This window comes from Scyliorhinus torazame, chromosome 12 (genome assembly GCF_047496885.1).
Source record: "Scyliorhinus torazame isolate Kashiwa2021f chromosome 12, sScyTor2.1, whole genome shotgun sequence".
In the NCBI taxonomy this organism is placed as follows: Eukaryota; Metazoa; Chordata; class Chondrichthyes; order Carcharhiniformes; family Scyliorhinidae; genus Scyliorhinus; species Scyliorhinus torazame.
The window spans coordinates 178,101,627-178,120,847 of NC_092718.1; the positions used below are offsets into that span (position 1 = coordinate 178,101,627).

At 44.6% G+C, this 19,221-nt stretch overlaps 1 protein-coding gene across 2 annotated transcripts in view; it reads right to left on the reverse strand.

Annotated features, from left to right (window-relative positions):
- The window catches only part of galnt17 (polypeptide N-acetylgalactosaminyltransferase 17), a 512,955-nt gene that overhangs the window by 410,735 nt on the left and 82,999 nt on the right, over positions 1-19,221 (reverse strand). The window contains exons 1-2 of one of the 2 annotated variants that reach the window (XM_072469452.1): positions 14,926-15,301; positions 14,374-14,557 (exon numbers count right to left, since the gene is read on the reverse strand). In XM_072469452.1, the coding sequence (XP_072325553.1) occupies positions 14,374-14,557; positions 14,926-14,944 (203 nt within the window). In that variant the 5' untranslated portion in view covers positions 14,945-15,301. Of the gene's footprint in view, positions 1-14,373; positions 14,558-14,925; positions 15,302-19,221 lie in introns of those variants that run through there. The other variant, XM_072469451.1, reaches the window with a different exon arrangement.

Consider the following 19,221-nt stretch of genomic DNA (forward strand, 5'->3'; position numbering starts at 1 on the left):
TAAGAGCTTGAATGAATAATGGCTCCATTAAAGAAAGAATTTGATGTTATAAATGCATGTTCTTTTTTTTTTAAATGGCGTCTTTCATACCCTCAAACTGTCCCAGAGCATTTCGCATTCAATTAATTACTTTTGATTTGCAGCCTCTATGATTTTCTAACCGTATATATCGTATATCGCTATTTGGATTATATAGTTATGTTTAATCTTGTTGTTCCTGTAAATCATTTAAGTGCAAATACATTTGAATGGGTGTTTCAGATCATAGGAATCTGGTTTAGTGTGTGATATTTTGTAACATCTGATAGACTGAAGATATAATGGGAATCCCACGCTAGTTGTGGTAAACAAGCTATTGCAGCCAAGCCAACCATTCTGCTGTTATTTCAAGACAGGAAAGATTCAGATCAAAAGGTATGGGAACTCATCATAGCACTTGAATAAGAAAATTCCAAGGTACAAAAGATCTCATAGTCATCCCTACAGTGCAGAAGGCCATTCAGCCCATCGAGTTTGCACCAGCCCTTGGAAAGAGCACCTTACTTAAGTCCAAGTTCTCACTTATCCCCATAACCCAGTAACCACACCTAACCTTTTGAACAGCAAGGGACAATTTAGCATGGCCAACCCACCTAGCCTGAACATCTCTGGACTGTGGGAGGAAACCGGAGCACCCAGAGGAAACCCACGCAAACACGGGGAGAAAGTGAAAACTCTACACAGTCACCCGAGGCGGGAATTGAACCCGGGAACTGAGGCAGGAGTGCTAACCACTGTGCCAGCGTGCTGCCCAAGCTTTTGCGACAATAAATAGTAAAAGATCGTTTTACGGAATCGTGAGTCAGTAACAAGGAGCCACACATAAGAATGAATTAAGGAAGAAGTTGGAAGATATTTTGTTCACTTGAAAGATGAACAATATTGAATACGTTACCACAGCAAAGATAATACCATTGAATACGGAATCAGAGAAATGGTTGGAATTGAAGAATGAGGAAAAATAAGAAGGAACGGACAGTCAATTTAAATTAGATTTGATTGCTCCAGTTTCGGAGCTGGCACTGACACAGGCAGAATTGACTGCATGACCTTTACATGCGCTGTAATTCCTGTGATTCTACAAAAGGGAGAACAGGAATTTTTAAATTAATGAACAGGGAGCAATATAATTTGAAATTTCAATTGATGTGAATGCTAAAATGCTCATCCCAAGCCCCGGGTAGCACTGAATTTCTTAATTAAGATCAGTGTTCAGGATCAAGAAGTATGCTCGCTCAATATAATAAAACGCAGCATTAATAAGCTTAGTGGTTATGGTATTTAAATGCCAAGCAAAAATGACCATGAAAGCTACCTAATTCTTATAAACATCCACCAGGCGAGGCAACTTTCACCCCAACTTAGGCTGACCTTCAAGTGATTCCAGTGAAACACTATATAGGAGCATAGAAATTGCTGGATTTTAAAAAATGCCCTTGGTCCAGCTTAATCACCTTCCACTATCCTGGTATTTGCTTCACACAATAATAACAGAATTGTTGACTCATCAAAGAGCAATCAATCTCGTTTATCTATGGATGGACCAGTGTTGTCCATATCCCAAGGACAAATAAAAACATACCACCCATACTTTTGGAAGTTTGAAACCGAACATGGCAGGTCTCCACATTGTGATCTTACTTTCGGTTAGAACTTCTTCAATTGGATAAAATAAAGCTATTTTAAAGAGTGCCCATGGGAAGGCTACTTTTTTTTATTGAATTAATAGTTTTTGCCATTCAGAATATTACCCTGTTTTAAAAGAATGAACTGAAAAATATTAAAAGCATCCTAGAATTTTTTGACATCTCTATTACCTTAACCTGCAGAAGTAATGACATGTCTAACCTTAATCAGCCCTATAACCCTTCAAAACTTAGCTGCTTCTCCAAGCCTGGCCGTTTGTGAATCCCCAATTTTCATTGTTTCACCTTTGGCGGCCACACACTCAGTTGCCATGGTCTTAAGTTCTGGAGTTCCCGACCTAACCCTCTCTACCTCGCTCTCTCTCCGCTTCTAAGACATTTCTTAAAATCTACCAGGAATTTTGGTCACCTATCCTAATATCTCTTAATCTATCTCAGTCTCGAATGTTGAATAATAATGTCTCAGTGACGCACCTTCGGATGTTTTGACACATTAAAAGCATTATACATTAAAGGTGCATATTGTCATCCACCAAATAATGGGAAGGAACAAACTAGTATGCAAATTACATAAAGATGCAACAACTATACAGTCCTGATAATTGAAAACTTCAATTAACCTAGTATAAACTGTGACCGTAACAGTGTAAAGGGCAAAGAGGTTAAGGAATTGCTGAAATGTGTAGAAAAGAACTGTTATGATCAGTGTGCTTCCTGCCCAACAAGGAAAAGAGTTGTGCAAGTGGGGCACTTTTTATTGGGGAAGCACTTAGGGAAGAGTGATCATAAAACCATCAGGTTTAGAATAGTTATGGAAAAGGCACGGAACAATCAAGCATGACACTACCTCATTGGAGGAAGGCTAACTTCACTAAGTTGAAAATAGACCTGCCACAGGTGGATTGGACAATGGGAGACCTCCAAAGAGGTGAAAAATAGGTATGCTCCCATGAGAGGGAAATGCAGCTCAACCTAAAATAGCTAGAGCTCCCTGCACAAGTATATAAATAAAAACTAAAATGAGACAGAAAAAGGAGGCTTCTGACAATTGTTTGGTAATGACGTTTGGCAGAGGATCAGGCTTAATATAGAAAGTACAGAGGAGATCTAAAAAAGGAAATAAAAGAAGGAAAGAGTGAGTTTGAGAATAGATTGGCAGCCAACATTTAAGGGAACATGAAAATAATTTATAAATAGCAGAAGGGTTGTCATGGGAAGGTGGGAAGGATTAGAGAACAAAAAAGGTTTTCTTATGGAATCGGGGGTATTAAATAAGTACTTTGCATCTGTCTTCACGAGAGAAGTCAATGCTGTCAATGTGGTAATAAATGACGATGTAGTGGTGATATTAGATTATATAAGAAATAGATAAAGAACAGCTACTGAAAAGGAGAATGCCACCGTGGTTAAAATGGAATGCAACCTGAAAATGAAATGAAAATGAAATGAAAATCGCTTATTGTCACAAGTAGGCTTCAAATGAAGTTACTGTGAAAAGCCCCTAATCACCACATTCCAGCGCCTGTTCGGGGAGACTGGTAGGGAATTGAACTGTGCTGCTGGCCTGCCTTGGTCTGCTTTAAAAGCCAGCTCTTTAGCCCCATGCTAAACCAGCTCCAACCTAGGTTACAAAGAGAAGTAGGGATAAAAATGTTGGAGGCTCTGACTGTAATTCCCCAATCTTCTTTAGATACAGCAGTAACACCAGAAGACTGAATTAGTGAAAATGTTACATCCCTGATTAAGAAGGAGATGATTAAGACCAGCAACTACAGGCTAGTCAACCTAACGTCAGTGATGGAGAAAGCTGGAGCAAATAATCGGGCACAAAATTAATAGACATTTTCAAAAATGCCAGCTAATTAATGAAAGTCAGGGCAGATTTGCGAAAGGCAATTCATGTTTGACCAACCTGATTGAGTTTTGTGATGTAGTAATGGAGAGAGGTGATATGGGCAATGCAGTTGTTGTTTCACATATGAGCCGGGATTCTCCGAAAATGGGGCTGTGTCCCCAAACCCGCCGGAAAACAGCCGCAAATCACTCCAGACTTTTTTCAAAAAGTCCAAAGTGATTCTCCTGTTTTACAAGGGATACCAGGGCCCCGGCGTGCGCCGCGCAGCTCCTGCTGCCGATATGGGGCCCTGCACTTCCAGCCGCGGGTCCATGTATGCGGGTCCGCAACATGGCAGAGCCATACAGCGGGCCAGCGCGGACGAAGATAGCCCCACCCCCCTCCCCCGGACCGCACGCGCCTGCCAATCGGTAGCCCCCGATCGCAGGCCTGCCGTCGTGGAGGCACCCCCCCCGGAGTGTGATCCCCCCACCCCCCCACCAGGGCAGCCAGCGCGGCCACGAGTCCGAGCTCCCGCCGGGTGGAACCAGGTTGGAGCTACGCCGGCGGAACTCAGCCGGTCAGTTGCGGAGAATCGCCGCGGGGGCCTCTTTCAACGGCCCCCGACCGGCGCCACGTCGACCGCCCGCGCGGCTGGCGGCGAATTTCCGATCCGCTGAGAATCGCATCCCGGTGCCACGGGTCTGAGACCCCATTCTCCGCCCCCGCGCCGAGTGCGATTTCAGCGCAGAGGCTCGGAGAATCCCGGCTATGGACTTTCAAATGTGCTACATAATAGACTTTTAAACAAAATTAAAGCCATTAAACGGAAGGAATAGAAACTGAATTGGAAATGGACCAGCTTTATGTGTATAAACAGATAGTGATAAAAACCAAGTTGGTCAAGTCCTAACGGACATAGCTGCTAAACTGGGTCTTCAGCAGGTAATGAGGGAACCAGTAAGAGATTTAAAAATACTTGACCTTATCCTCACCAACCTGCCTGCCACCGATGCATCTGTCCATGACAGTATTGTTAGGAATGACCACTGCACAGTCCTTGTGGAGACAAAGTCCTGTCTTCACAATTAGGATGCCTTCCATTGTGTTGTCTGGCATTAGCACCGTGCTACATGGTATTGATTTTGAACACATCTAGCAACTCAAGACGAGAGGCGCTGTGGGCCATCGGCAGCAGCAGAATTGTACTCAACCACAATCTGTAACCTCATGGCCTAGCATATAACCCCATTCTGCCATTATCACCAACCAGGGGATCAATGCTGGTTTAATGAAGAGTACATGAGGGCATGCCAGGAGCAGCTTCAGGCATACCTAAAAATTAGATGTCAATCTGGTGCAACTACAACACAGGTAAATTTGCATGTCAAACAGCTTAGGTAACAAGTGACAGTCAGATCTAAACAAATTCTACATCCAATGGATCAGATCCAAACTGCACAGAACAACCACATCCAGCTGTTAATGGTGGTGGACTATTAAACCAACTCACTGGAAGAGTAGACTCCGAAAATATCCCTATCCTCAATAATGGGGAAGTCCAGCACACCACTGCTAAAGACAAGGCTGAAGCATTTGCTCCAATCTTGAGCTAGAAGTGCCAAGTGGATTATCCATCTCCACCTCTTCTGGAGTTCCCAGCAGATGCTGATCTTCAGCCAATTCAATTCACCCCACATGATATCAAGAAGTGGCTGAAGGCACTGTATGCTGCAACGGCTGTGGTCCCTGACAATATTCTGGCAATAGTACTGAAGACTTAGCACTGTAGCATAGCTACAACATTGGTATCTACCCAGCCTTTGTTGAAAGGACATACCCAAGTATATCCTTTACCACAAAAAACAGGACAAATCCAACCAAGCCAATTACTGCTCTATCAGTCTAATCTCGATCACCAGTAAAGTGATGAAGGTGATAGATGAAGTGCTATCGAGCAGTATTTGCATAGCCATAACCTGCTCACTGATAGTTTGGGTTCTGCCAGGGCCGCTCAGCTCCTGACCTCATTACAGCCTTGATTCAAACATGGACAAAAGAGCGGATCTCAAGGGGTGAGGTCAGAGAGACTTCCCTGACATCAAGGCAGCATTTAGCCAGCACATACCTAGCACAAAGGAAGATAATTGTGGTGTTAGAACTCAGTCATGTCAGTTCCGGGATACACTGCAGGACTTCCTCAGGATAGGCAGTGACCATCTTGAACAAGAGAGTATTCAACCATTACCCCTTGACATTCAACGGCATTACCATCACTGAATCCCCTACTATCAACATCCTGGAGGTTACCGTTGACCAGAAATTGAACTGGACTAGCCATATAAATACTGTGGCTATCAGAGCAGGTCAGAGGCTGGAATCCTGCGGCGAGTAACTCCCCTCCTGACTCCCCAGAGCCTGTCCACCATCTATAACGAACAAGACAAGAGTGTGATGGATGAGTGCAGCTTCAACAACATTAAAGAAGCTTGACACGGTTTAGGACAAAGCAGTGCACAAACATCCATTCCCTCCACCACCGACAGTAGCAGCCATGTGTACCATCTACAAGATGCACTGCAGAAACACACCAAGGCTCCTTAGGCAGCACCTTCCAAACCCATGCCCGCTACCATCTAGAAAGATAAGAGCAGCAGATATATGGGAATATCCCCACCTGGAAGTTCCCCTTCAAACCAGTCACCATCCTGACTTGGAAATATATCACCGTGCCTTCACTGTCGCTGGGTCAAAATCCTGGACGTCCCTCCCTAATATCACCGTGGATGTACCTACATCACATGGACTGCAGCGGTTCAAGAAGGCAGCTAACCACCACCTCCTCAAGAGCAACTTGGGATTGGCAATAAATTCTGACCTAGCCAGTAAAACCCACATCCTTTAAGTGAATAAATCCATTATTGCAAGAACACAAGCGATAGGAATAAGAGTAGACCATATTGCACATTGAGTTTGCTACACTATTCAATAAGAGCATGGCTGACCCTGGGCTTCAACTCCATTTTCCTGCCCACTCCCCAAGTCCCTCGATTTCCTGAGAGACGAAAAATCAGTCTATCCCAGCCGGAAATCTATTCAACCCTCAACCATTCGGCATCCACAATTCTCAGAGGTAGAGAATTCCAAAGATTCACAAACCTGTGAGTGAAGTGATTTCCACATATCTCAGTCCTAAATAATTGGCGACTTATCTGGAGACTGTACCCCATATGAGATATGTGGAAATCACTTCACTCACAGGTTTGTGAATCTTTGGAATTCTCTACCTCTGAGAATTGTGGATGCCGAATGGTTGAGGGTTGAATAGATTTCCGGCTGGGATAGACTGATTTTTCGTCTCTCAGGAAATCGAGGGACTTGGGGAGTGGGCAGGAAAATGGAGTTGAAGCCCAGGGTCAGCCATGCTCTTATTGAATAGTGTAGCAAACTCAATGTGCAATATGGTCTACTCTTATTCCTATCGCTTGTGTTCTTGCAATAATTTTAGATTCCCCAACCGGCAAAAAAGTATCTCTCACTCTATCAAGCCCCTTCGGAATCTTTTACGCTTTAAGGAAATCACCTCTCACTCTTCCAAACCCCACAGAAAATAGACACAATACAAAATCATAGAGGACCGTTACCCCAAAGATCAATTTTGTGAACCTTTGCTGTACCATTTCCAATACAAGTATATCTTTTCTTCAATGTGCAGCTACTTATTTGCGGTTCTGGAGAAGTTAGGGATTGGTCCTCGGTTGCATCGTGGGTCTGGCTGTTATATGAGGCACTGGGGCGACTGTTCAAACAACATGAATTTGGGGTCATTCGGGTTGCACGGGGGGACAAAATAGGGGTTCCCTTTGCCCTCCTGTTGTTCACGTTGGTGATCGAACCATTGGCAATTGCTTTGAGGGCCTCAGAAAAGTGGAGGGGAATTGTGAGGAGTTGAGTAGAGCACAGAGTGTCCCTGTATGCGGACAACCTTTTCCTGTATGTTAGGAATGCAGGGCCAGTTATGAGGGAGACAACGGGGATATTGCAGAGGTGTGGTTCCTTTTCAGGATACAAACTAAATGTTGAGAAGAGTGAATATTCTGTGGTTAGCCCTCTGAGGGGAGATTCTGGGTTTGGGGGATTGCCATTCCATCTGCCGGGGATCAGATTCGCTATTTGGGGGTTCAGGTGGCCCAGGATTGGATGCGACTTCACAAACTGAATTTTGCAACCTTGGCGAGCAGGGTTAGAGCGGACTTGCAAAGGTGGGTCAGCCTTCCACTGTTGTTGCAGGCCAAGTTCAATCTATTAAGATGACCATTTTGCCGCGATTTTGTTCTTATTTCAGTGCCTCTCAGTTTTTCTGCCAAAGCTGTTTATTTGGGAGATGGAACGGCTCAAAACATTTCATATGGGAGGGGTGAATGCCTCGGATTCAGAGAGAACTCCTATAAAGGGAAAGGCAAGTGGGGGGAGGAGGAAGGGGGGTTCGCACTGCCAAATTTGTTATATTATTGCTGGGTGGCCAATGCGGAGAAAGTGTTGGGGTGGTTTGGGGATCAGGAGGTTAGTTGGGTACAGCTGAAGTCGGGATCATGTCGTGGGACGGGTCTGGAGACCCTGGTGATGGCATCTCTGCCATTTTCATCAGCAAAATATTCTGTGAATCCGGTGGTAATCTCCACGTTGAAAATATGACGGCAACTGCATCAGCATTTTAAGATGAGGGTGATGTCAAGGTGGGCCCCAATCTGCAAGGACCACTTATTTGAGTAGGTGAAATTGGATGTTGCATTCAAAGGGTGGAAATACAAGGGGCTGGAGAAGGTGAGGAATTCGTTTCTGCAGGGGTGGTTTGCGAGTTGGGAGGAGTTAAAGGAGAAAGTAGGGCTCGGGGAACCAGATAGGTTCAGATTTGTCCAGGTGTGGGACTTTGTTCAGCAGGCATTTCCGACTTTCCGAGAGGAACCGCTGTCTGCTTTGCTGGAAAGGATACTCTTGTGTGTGAGGTCGGAGGAGGGCAGCACGTCTAGGATATATGAGCGGATCATCGAGGAAGAGCAGGTTTCGGTGGATGAAAGGCCATGTGGGAGGACGAGTTAGGATGCATTTAGGAGGAGTTGTGGACTGACTCCCTTAGTAGTTTGAATGCGTTGTCATCCGGGATGAGCTTGAGCTTGATACAGATAAAGATGGTGTTTAGGTGGCACCTCCCCAGGGTCAGGACGAGTCGATTTTTTGAGGGGGTTAAGGATGAGTGTGAGCTGTACTTGAGAGGGCCTGCTCACCATATGCACATGCTTTCATCCTGTCCCACACTGGCAGGGTTTTGGGGGTCCTTTTTCTGCAACACATCGACAATCATAGAACATAGAACATAGAAAATACAGCACAGAACAGGCCCTTCGGCCCACGATGTTGTGCCGAACCTTTGTCCTAGATTAATCATAGATTATCATTGAATTTACAGTGCAGAAGGAGGCCATTCGGCCCCCTGAGTCTGCGTATTAACTTGAGCCCCGTCCTTTAGTTGCTGTATTTGGGGTGTCGGGCCAACCAGAGTTGAAGACGACAGCGAGGGCAGGTGCTTTGGCATTCACAAAGCTGTTGGTCTGGTGAAGGGTACTGCTGAGCTGGACGCAGGCAATGCCACTCAGTGCCAAAGCATGGCTGGGTCATTTGATGGAATTCTTGCACTTCGAGAAGGTCAAGTTCACGGTAAGTGGGTTGATCGATGAGTTCCATCGTAGACTGCGGCCGATTATTTTGCACTTTAAAGATCAGTCACTATTAGCTGTTAGTGGGAACAAGGTGGGGATTGTTCTGGGGGGTTATTTTTCTTATTAGGATTCCTATTATTATTGTTGCTTGTATTTTTTGTGATATATGTGTTGGTACTGTTGTAAACTTTTTGATATAAAATGTGAAAAATTCAATAAAAATACTGTTTAAAAAAATATTCTGCTCTTCTATTCTTTCGACCAAAATAAATAACTTTATACGTCTCTACATTATAATCCATCTGCCATCTTCTTGCCCACTCACTTAATCTGTCTGTATCGATTTGCAGTCTCACTGTATCTTCCCCACAGCTTGCCCTTCTACCTGGCTTTGTATCGTCAGCAAACGTAGATACATTACTCTCCATCTCTTCATCCAAGTCATTAATATAGGTTGTAAATAGCTAAGGCCACATCACTGACCCTTGTGGTACTCTACTATTCACCAACTGCCAATATGAAATAGTCCCTGTCATAATATACACATCAGTATATGATGGTGCAGAGACACACACTGACTGACACACTGCAAGACCAATCAAAACACACAACACAGCAGCCAATCACCAGTTAGGGCACGGTCACTATAAAGACAGAGAGCACTAGTTTTCCCGCTCATTCGGGATGCAGCCTCTGAGACAGACAGAGCCCGCAGTCAGTAGCACAAACATCCACCATGTGCTAGCAATATAAGCTGGTCAGGTTAGGTATAGGTCTTCAGTCAGTCTAACATAGTGTCGACCCACAGTGCAAGTATGTTTAACAGCTCTTAGTTAAATAAAATAGAGTTGTACTATTACATAGCCTGTCTATGTTACTGCTAAGGTAAATGCAGTCTCCACAGATCCAGAGTACCAACACATCAGTCTCATTTATGCCCAGTCTCTGTTAATCAATCCTCTTCCATGCTGGTATATTACCTCCAACTCCATGAGCTCTTATCTTGTCCATTAACCTTTTGTGTGGACCCTAATCTAAAGCCTTTTGGAACTCCAGTCGTACATCTACTGGATCCCCTTTATCGACACAGTGTGGTCAAAAAGGAGACTCCCGAATGGTATGTTGCCTCCCGGGTGCACAGGTCAGGGATGTCTCAGATCGGCTGCAGGACGTACTGAAGGGGGAGGGTGAACAGCCAGTTGTTGTGGTGCATATAGGCACCAACGATATAGGTAAAAAACGGGATGAGGTCCTACAATCAGAATTTAGGGAGTTCGGAGATAAGTTAAAAAGTAGGACCTCAAAGGGAGTAATCTCAGGATTGCTACCAGTGCCACGAGACAATCAGAGTAGGAATTCAAGAATAGTCAGAATGAATACACGGCTTGAGAGATGGTGCAGGAGGGAGGGGTTCAGATTTTCGGGACATTGGAACCTGTTCTGGAGGCGGTGGGACCATTACAAATCGGATGGTCTACACCTGGGCAGGACTGGAACCAATGTCCTAGGGGGTGCTTTTGCTAACACTGTTGGGGAGGTTTTAAACTAATGTGGCAGGGGGATGGGAACCAGATTAGGAAGTTAGAGATCAGTAAAGAGGCAGCAACTAAAGCCAGTAAGGTACTGGATAATAAACTCAATGTGACTAAGGGGAAGAGGGGACAGGGAAGAAACGATGAACGCAAAGGGACAGGTGGTCTGAGGTGCATTTGTTTCAATGCGAGAAGTATAGCAGGTAAGGCAGATGAACTTCGGGCTTGGATTAGTACCTGGGAATATGATGTTATTGGTATTACTGAGACTTGGTTGAGGGAAGGGCAAGATTGGCAACTAAATATCCCAGGGTATAGATGCTTCAGGAGGAATAGAGAGGGAGGTAAAAGGGGTGGAGGAGTTGCATTACTGGTCAGAGATGATATCACAGCTGTGATTAAGGAGGGCACGATGGAGGATTCGAGCATTGAGCCAATATGGGTAGAGCTAAGAAATAGGAAGGGTGCAGTAACATTGTTGGGACTTTACTACAGGCCTCCCAAAAGCGAGCGTGAAGCAGAGGTACAAATATGTAGACAGATTATAGAAAAATGTAGGAGCAATAGGGTGGTCACGATGGGAGATTTTAACTTCCCCAACATTGAATGGGACTCATGTAGTGTTGGAGGCGTAGATGGAGCAGAATTTGTAAGGAGCATCCAGGAGAGTTTTTTAGAGCAGTATGTAAATAGTCCAACTCGGGAAGGAGCCATACTTGACCTGGTATTGGTGAATGATCCCAGCCAGGTGGTTGAAGTTTCAGTCGGTGATTACTTTGGGAATAGCGATCACAATTCCGTAAGTTTTAGAATACTCATGGACAAAGATGAGAGTGGTCCTAAAGGAAGAGTGCTAAATTGGGGAAAGGCCAAGTATAACAACATTCGTCAGGAGCTAGGGAATGTGGGTTGGGAGCAGCTGTTTAATGGTAAATCCACATTTGAAATGTGGGAGTCTTTTAAAGAAAGGTTGATTTAGACATGTCCCTGTGAAAATGAGGGATAGAAATGGCAAGATTAGGGAACCATGGATGATGGGTGGAATTGTGAGACTAGCTAAGATGAAAAAGGAAGCATACATAAGATCTAGGCGACTTAAAACTGATGAAGCTTTAGAGGAATATCTCGAAATTAGGACAAATCTCAAACGCGCAATAAAGAGGGCTAAAAGGGGTCATGAAGGGCTAACAGGGAGAAGGAAAATCCCAAAGCCTTTTATTCGTATATAAGGAGCAAGAGGGTAACTAGAGAAAGGATTGGCCCACTCAAAGACAAAAGAGGGAATTTATGCGTGGAGTCAGAGGAAATGGGTGAGATTCTTAATGATTACTTTGCATCGGTATTCACCAAGGAGAGGGACATGACAGATGTTGAGGCTAGGGATGGATGTTTAAATACACTAGGTCAAGTCGGCATAAGGAAGGGGGAAGTTTGGGGTATTCTAAAAGGCATTAAGGTGGAAAAGTCCCCAGGTCCGGATGGGATCTATCCCAGGTTACTGAGGGAAGCGAGGGACAAAATAGCTGGGGCCTTAACAGGTATCTTTGCAGCATCCCTGAGCACGGGTGAGGTCCCGGAGGACTGGAGAATTGCTAATGTTGTCCCTTTGTTTAAGAAGGGGAGCAGGGATAATCCAGTTAATTATAGACCTGTGAGCTTGACGTCAGTGGTAGGCAAACTGTTGGAGAAGATACTGAGGGATAGGATCTATTCACATTTGGAAGAAAATAGACTTATCAGTGATAGGCAGCATGGTTTTGTGCAGGGAAGGTCGTGTCTTACAAACCTAATAGAATTCTTTGAGGAAGTGACAAAGTTAATTGATGAGGGAAGGACTGTAGATGTCACATACATGGACTTCAGTAAGGCGTTTGATAAAGTTTCCCATGGCAGGTTGATGGAAAAAGTGAAGTCGTATGGGGTTCAGGGTGTACTAGCTAGATGGATAAAGAACTGGCTGAGCAACAGGAGACAGAGAGTAGTGATGGAAGGGAGTGTCTCAAAATGGGGAAAGGTGACTAGTGGTGTTCCACAGGGATCCGTGCTCGGACTACTGTTGTTTGTGATATGCATAAATGATCTGGACGAAGGTATAGGTGGTCTGATTAGCAAGTTTGCAGATGACACTAAGATTGGTGGAGTTGCAGATGGCGAGGAGGACTGTCAGAGAATACAGCAAAAGATAGATAGATTGGAGAGTTGGGCAGAGAAATGGCAGATGGAGTTCAATCCAGGCAAATGCGAGGTGATGCATTTTGGAAGATCGAATTCAAGAATTCAAGGACTATACGGTCAATGGAAGAGTCCTGGGGAAAATTGATGTACAGGGAGATCTGGAAGTTCAGGTCCATTGTACCCTGAAGGTGGCAACGCAGGTCGATAGAGTGGTCAAGAAGGCATACAGCATGCTTGCCTTCATCGGACGGGGTATTGAGTACAAGAGTCGGCAGGTCATGTTACAGTTGTATAGGACTTTGGTTTGGCCACATTTGGAATACTGCGTGCAGTTCTGGTCGCCACATTACCAGAAGGATGTGGATGCTTTAGAGAGGGTGCAGAGGAGGTTCACCAGGATGTTGCCTGATATGGAGGGTGCTGGCTATGAAGAAAGGTTGAGTAGATTCGGATTGTTTTCGTTGGAAAGACGGAGGTTGAGGTGGGACCTGATTGAGGTCTACAAAATTATGAGAGGTATGGACAGGGTGGATAGCAACAAGCTTTTTCCAAGAGTGGGGATGTCAATGACAAGGGGTCACGATTTCAAGGTGAGAGGGGGAAAGTTTAAGGGAGATGTGCGTGGAAAGATTTTTACGCAGATGGTGGTGGGTGCCTGGAACGCCTTGCCAGCGGAGGTGGTAGAGGCGGCCATGATAGCATCATTTAAGATGCATCTAGACAGATATATGAACGGGCGGGGAACAGAGGGAAGTAGATCCTTGGAAAATAGAAGACAGCTTTAGATAAAGGATCTGGATCGGCGCAGGCTGGGAGGGCCGAAGGGCCTGTTCCTGTGCTGTAATTTTCTTTGTTCTTTGTTCTTGTTCTACAAGTTACATCCTTCAAGGAAGTGAATAAATTTGTTGAACAAATTTCCCCTTCAATGAAACTATATTGGCTTGTTCTAACCACACTATGTGTTTTCCAAGTGTATTGTTAATACTCCCTCAGTAATAGATTCCAGCCTTTTCCCAACAACGGATGTTAGGTTCACTAGCCTGTAGTTTGTCTTTCTCTCTCCAGTCTTACTAAGCAGAGTAACGTTTGTCAACTTCCAATCAGCTGGAACTGTGTCCCGAATCAAATTAAGTCTGGAGAATTGCAGCCAGCACGTCCACCAATTCTGCAGCTATCGCTATAGAACCTTGGAGTGTAGGCCACCAGGCCACACATATTTGTTGCATTTTAGTCCTTTATGTTTCTCCAAGATTTTTTCTAATTTCCTCACCTTTTAGTCTCTACTTTACTGTCTATTATCCAAAGAAGGTGGGAGTGCGAGGTGGCGGGGGGCACTGGGGTGTGGGGGGAGGGGGGCGGGGGTGGAGGTGACCTGATGATGATATTTATATTCATGCATGTTGTACATGCTTGTCGATGTTGTCACTTACTTATTTGGTCGATAGTCCGGGATGGATCGATCCAGTGAAATCCTGTTACTCAGATATGTATTGTATCCATATTTTTCATATGCTCCTGCAGCTTCGCTTTCTTCTTCTGTAGTGAGTGTAGAAGGCAATCCTCCCTGTCCTCGTCCACCAAAGCCTTCAATGAGCCCCAGCGATTTTGACAAGCCTGAAGTGGGAGTCAACATAGCGTAGAGCATTGTGAAAATGGGACGTTATAAGCAAATTATTTACAAGTTTCATACCCTATATTTCAGATATCCCAGCTTATTTTCCTCAAAACCCACCCTCCACCCCAAACATTAGAGTGTGAATATGACGCATGAGAGCTTAGTGCAAATCCAAACCAAAAATAAAAATTAAACCCAACCAAGTTCTGGACTTCTGGTTGTCTCAAACTTTACATCAGCATGGTTTATGGAAAATAACAAAAACATGCTAAATGAAACAAAGTCCTGACTCCACTTGTTCTACAGATTTCATGGGGAAGAATCTGGAACTTGCTGTATGCATTTTCCACGTACAGAACAAGATTACCTGAAAGGTCTGCCACCATATTGGTCCAGGGAATATTCAGGCACCTCTTACGGCTACCTAAAACAATCGTTAAGTAACTTTGCTGGAGGCCCTCATCAACTGCATAAGTAGTTTATTTTTGAACTTAGCTTCACGTGGAGCAGATTCTCTCCCTGGCTCCACATTATCACCGCAGGCTGCTGTTGGCCTGAACTTACTATTCTTCTGATCTCCAATTCAAGGGCTGACTACCTGAGGGCCTACATGCCAGTGTGACAATTCGGTCAAATTGGTCTTCTTCAAACTGACAAATTGCCTCTGGTCATCTAATTAGCAGCTGCAGGTTGGAGGGAATATGCCGACGAGGCCTGAGGTTCAGGGCTCAATTGCAGCCAAGCTGTAGCTTAAAGTGCGTAAATTCTGCCCCCAAAAACAGACTAAACAAATTTCTAGCTCAGGACTTCAATTTTAATGCTCCTCAACGAGTGCTGTTAAAAACACAAGTTAGTCATTTTAACAAATGTAAATCATTAACGTGATTCAACACTTTGTTCACATACAGCAAATCTGACAAATGCAGATTTGTTCCACATACAATTTTATTCTCTTTCCTTTCTATTACACTGATTTTTTTTTCCCTTTAAAGCAGGAACTCAGCTCGCATTATGATTTAACCTGGCCTGGAGTCTCTCAACATCAATTCCCCAATATGGTCTACAGTCCTTTGCAATGCATGATCAGCCTGCGTAGGAAGTCTGGCAATATCATGAGTCAGTTCACTTAAATAATTAAAACACCTAGAATTTTTCTTCATTTAAGTAGCTCAACCATGTTTGGTTTTACAAACACAACGGACGCGATCTACCGGCCAAGTTGCACCTGAAAGTCAGCGTACCGTGGTGCAACAGGGCCAGTAAATGTCAAGAGACCCCACTCCTGGGATCTACCTGGCTCGCTGTGCCTCGCAAGATCTAACACGATTTCACAAGACTTTGCGATGTGAATGCTGCCCATTGTGTGCGGAATCACTTTTTGGCGAATCTGCATATTAGAGTGAGACAGCTAGTCTCACTCTAATAAGCAGTTCCCTGAGGTAACCGAGGCATTGCTGTCTTATCCCCTTTGCCTTGGTGAACTAGGCGAGCGCCGTTCGGTACTGGTACCATAAGTGGGCACCAGGTGGAACAGCACTAGTGGGCGGTCGCCCAGGAGATCAGCGGCCCTCAGGTGCTTGCTCTCTGGACAGGGTGGCATCCTGGCACTGCTGGTGCCAACCTGGCAGTGCCACCTAGGTGCCAACCTGGCACTGTCAAGGTGCCCAGGTGGCACTGCCTTCTGGAAGAGGCACTGCCAGAGTACTAGGCTGGCACTGCCAAGGTGCCAAGCTGTCTTTTTTTCCTGACATTGATCTTGCCCGAGGGTGCCATATGCACATGAGGTGTTGTGCAGAGGGGCCAGAGAACCCCCTTATCTGTGAGTTGGGGTTTTGGGGAGGTTCGGGGCTCACATCACAGGGGATCAAGAGATCGGCACAGTGGTGCAGTGGTTAGCACTGCTGACTCACGGCACCAATGAACCGGGTTCGATCCCGGCCCCAGGTCACTGTCCGTGTGGAGTTTGCACCTTCTCCCCATGTCTGCGTGGGTTTCAACTCCACAACCCAAAGGTGTGCAGGGTAGGTGGATTGGTCACACTAAATAATTGCCCCTTAATTGGAAAAAAAAAGAATTGGGTACCTTAAATGTATTTTTTTTTAATTTTAAAAAGAAGATCAGGACCAGAGTCGTGTTAGATAGTGTTGTGTTTCTTGGCACTGTGGCTAATCACGCTTGCTATGGGACTCTGTTCCCACTTGGTTAGATTGGGCCCAACGTTACAAGGCTATTATACTTAATACAAGGAATCTATTCTGAATTGGGTGATTTTCCATTCGTGGATATCTGTATTGAATATTATTGCTCAAGATGAGAATCTGTCATATTTGTGCAATCATTGCTGAGGTTTTCTTTTAAATTGAGTGTTTTTTTGCCTTTTCCTCGCTTTCTTGCAATTTTTTCCATGTTACGCACAAGACGCAGTGAAGTCAGTCACAGAGATGGTTTGCAAATGCCAACACCACCTCTTGCTCAATTGACCAGGAGAAAACCTCCAACACTGAGGGACAGGATTTCCATTTTGCAGTTTTTCTATTAGTTTCACATCCTGACATTATGACCAAGTCTAATGAAACAATGTGAAGCAAATGAAACAATGTGATTGAAGGCTGCTGATTGAACCAAGACCAACTGCTGTGCAACTGAAGGCCAACATCAGCTGTTGGGGACACAATTTTGGAGAGGTTTAAAAGTGCAGTTTTAGCATATATTCTATTTCTCTGTGTCATGCTTTTAAACCACTAAAGAACTGTTATTGTGTTCTCGAGTAAACATGCATCTGTGCAACCAATGTGTAAATTGTTCAATGAAATATTCTCACTCCAAGTTTAGGATCAGTACAACCAATGCTGAATTTATGGGTGTAAGCCAAAGGTATCAAAGCCAAGGTGGCGCTTATAATGTGAATATATCCTGAGCATTTAACAGAAAAACATTCAGTTACCTCTTTTCAATGTGATATTAAAGAAGCTCGGAAAGTCCATGAATTTAACAACGGTTAATTTGAGACAAATTCAGGAGCGGACAGATAGCCAAATTCCTAATAACAATATTTCTGCCAGTAAAATCTGTTATGTATTCATGTTTTTCCTCAGTTGAAGCAAGGTCACTTTCAGAGTTTGATCACAGGGTGATTTCATTGGCAGTTTGGGTGGGCTAACAGTTAGTCCATCTTCACTGTTGAGTAAATACCTTTGCAATAAGGCTCTTTTTTATTTGGACCTTGGTGGTCAGCAAGCCTATTATCATAGAATTAACAGTGCAGAAGGAAGCAATTTGGCCCATCATGTCTGCACCGGCCCTGGAAAGAGCACCCTACTTAAGTCCAAGCTTCCACCCTCTCCTCGTAACCCAGTAACCCGACCTAACCTTTTGGACACTTAAGGGGCAATTTAGCATGGCCAATCCACCTAACCTGCACATCTTTGGGCTGTGGGAGGAAACGGGAGCACCCGGACGAAACCCATGCAAACATGGGGAGAAAGTGCAAGCTCCACACAGACAGTCACCCGAGGCCAGAATTGAACCTGGGATCCTGGAGCTGTGAGGCAGCAGTGCTAACCACTTGGCCACCATGCCACCCTTTAAAAATAGGAAAAAAACTGGCGATAAGGTGGTTGATCCATGCTGCAAACACCCGAATAAGAACTGCAGAAATCCGGTGGAGTGGGAAAAATAATTGATCCATACTGCAGCCATCCAAAAAGAATTAAGAAGGCAAAAGCATCGCTACACCAAAGCTGACAACGGAGGGGTGCTGAATAATAGCAACAACCATCGGAGGAACTGAAATTTAAACAAAGATTCAGATGAAAGCAGCATCAAATGAAGCTTGCCACATGCTCTGCCTGGAAAGTTATGGAACAGTGCTCCCTCTATTGTGAGAAGCAAGTAAAGTAATAAATAACCTGCAACAATGAATTGAGAGCTCGGGGAGTTTTACAACACCCTTTACAAAACTCGGAAAGGAGCAAGCTGAGCTCAGAGTTACCTTGTTTGAAAGGGGGAAAAAAGAAGTGAGGTGTTGCTAAAACCATTGTGGTACATTGTTCTTATGCAAGCCTCACCATAGTAAAAATGGTCGGAGTTTCTTGCAGCATGGGATGATATGATGAACGCACTGAGCACTGTCATACATTGAAAGATTCAAATACTTTGTCCAGGTGGACAGGTTTGGCGGACATAGTAGTTCCGACTTTCCTGAGCATATTGGGGGGGGGGGGGGGGGGGGGGGGGGGGGGGAGACTTTCAACCCCGTGGGAAGTGTGGTGCAACCAGAAAATCCAAGCTTGAAAACTTATGATGAGATTACAGAGATATTGCACAGCCATTTCTCAACAAAACCCTTGGTCATCCTCGAGGGATTCAGGTTTCATGAAGGTAACCAACAACATGGTGAATCAATCACACAATTCGAAGCTACTTTAAAGAAATTGGCTGAATTCTGTGAATTTGGTGATGTCTTGAATGACAGACTTGGGTGTGGGGTAAGAAGCAAAGCTATCCAAAAAAGGCTACCAACTGGGAAAAACTTAGACCTAAAGAAGGCTTTAGAAGTCGCAGTTTCTATGGAGCTAGCAGCTAAGGAAGCTTGAGCATTAAAATCCATGAAATGTCAGCGGACACAGACAAAGGTTCTAAATTGTCATCACTGGGCAAAAAC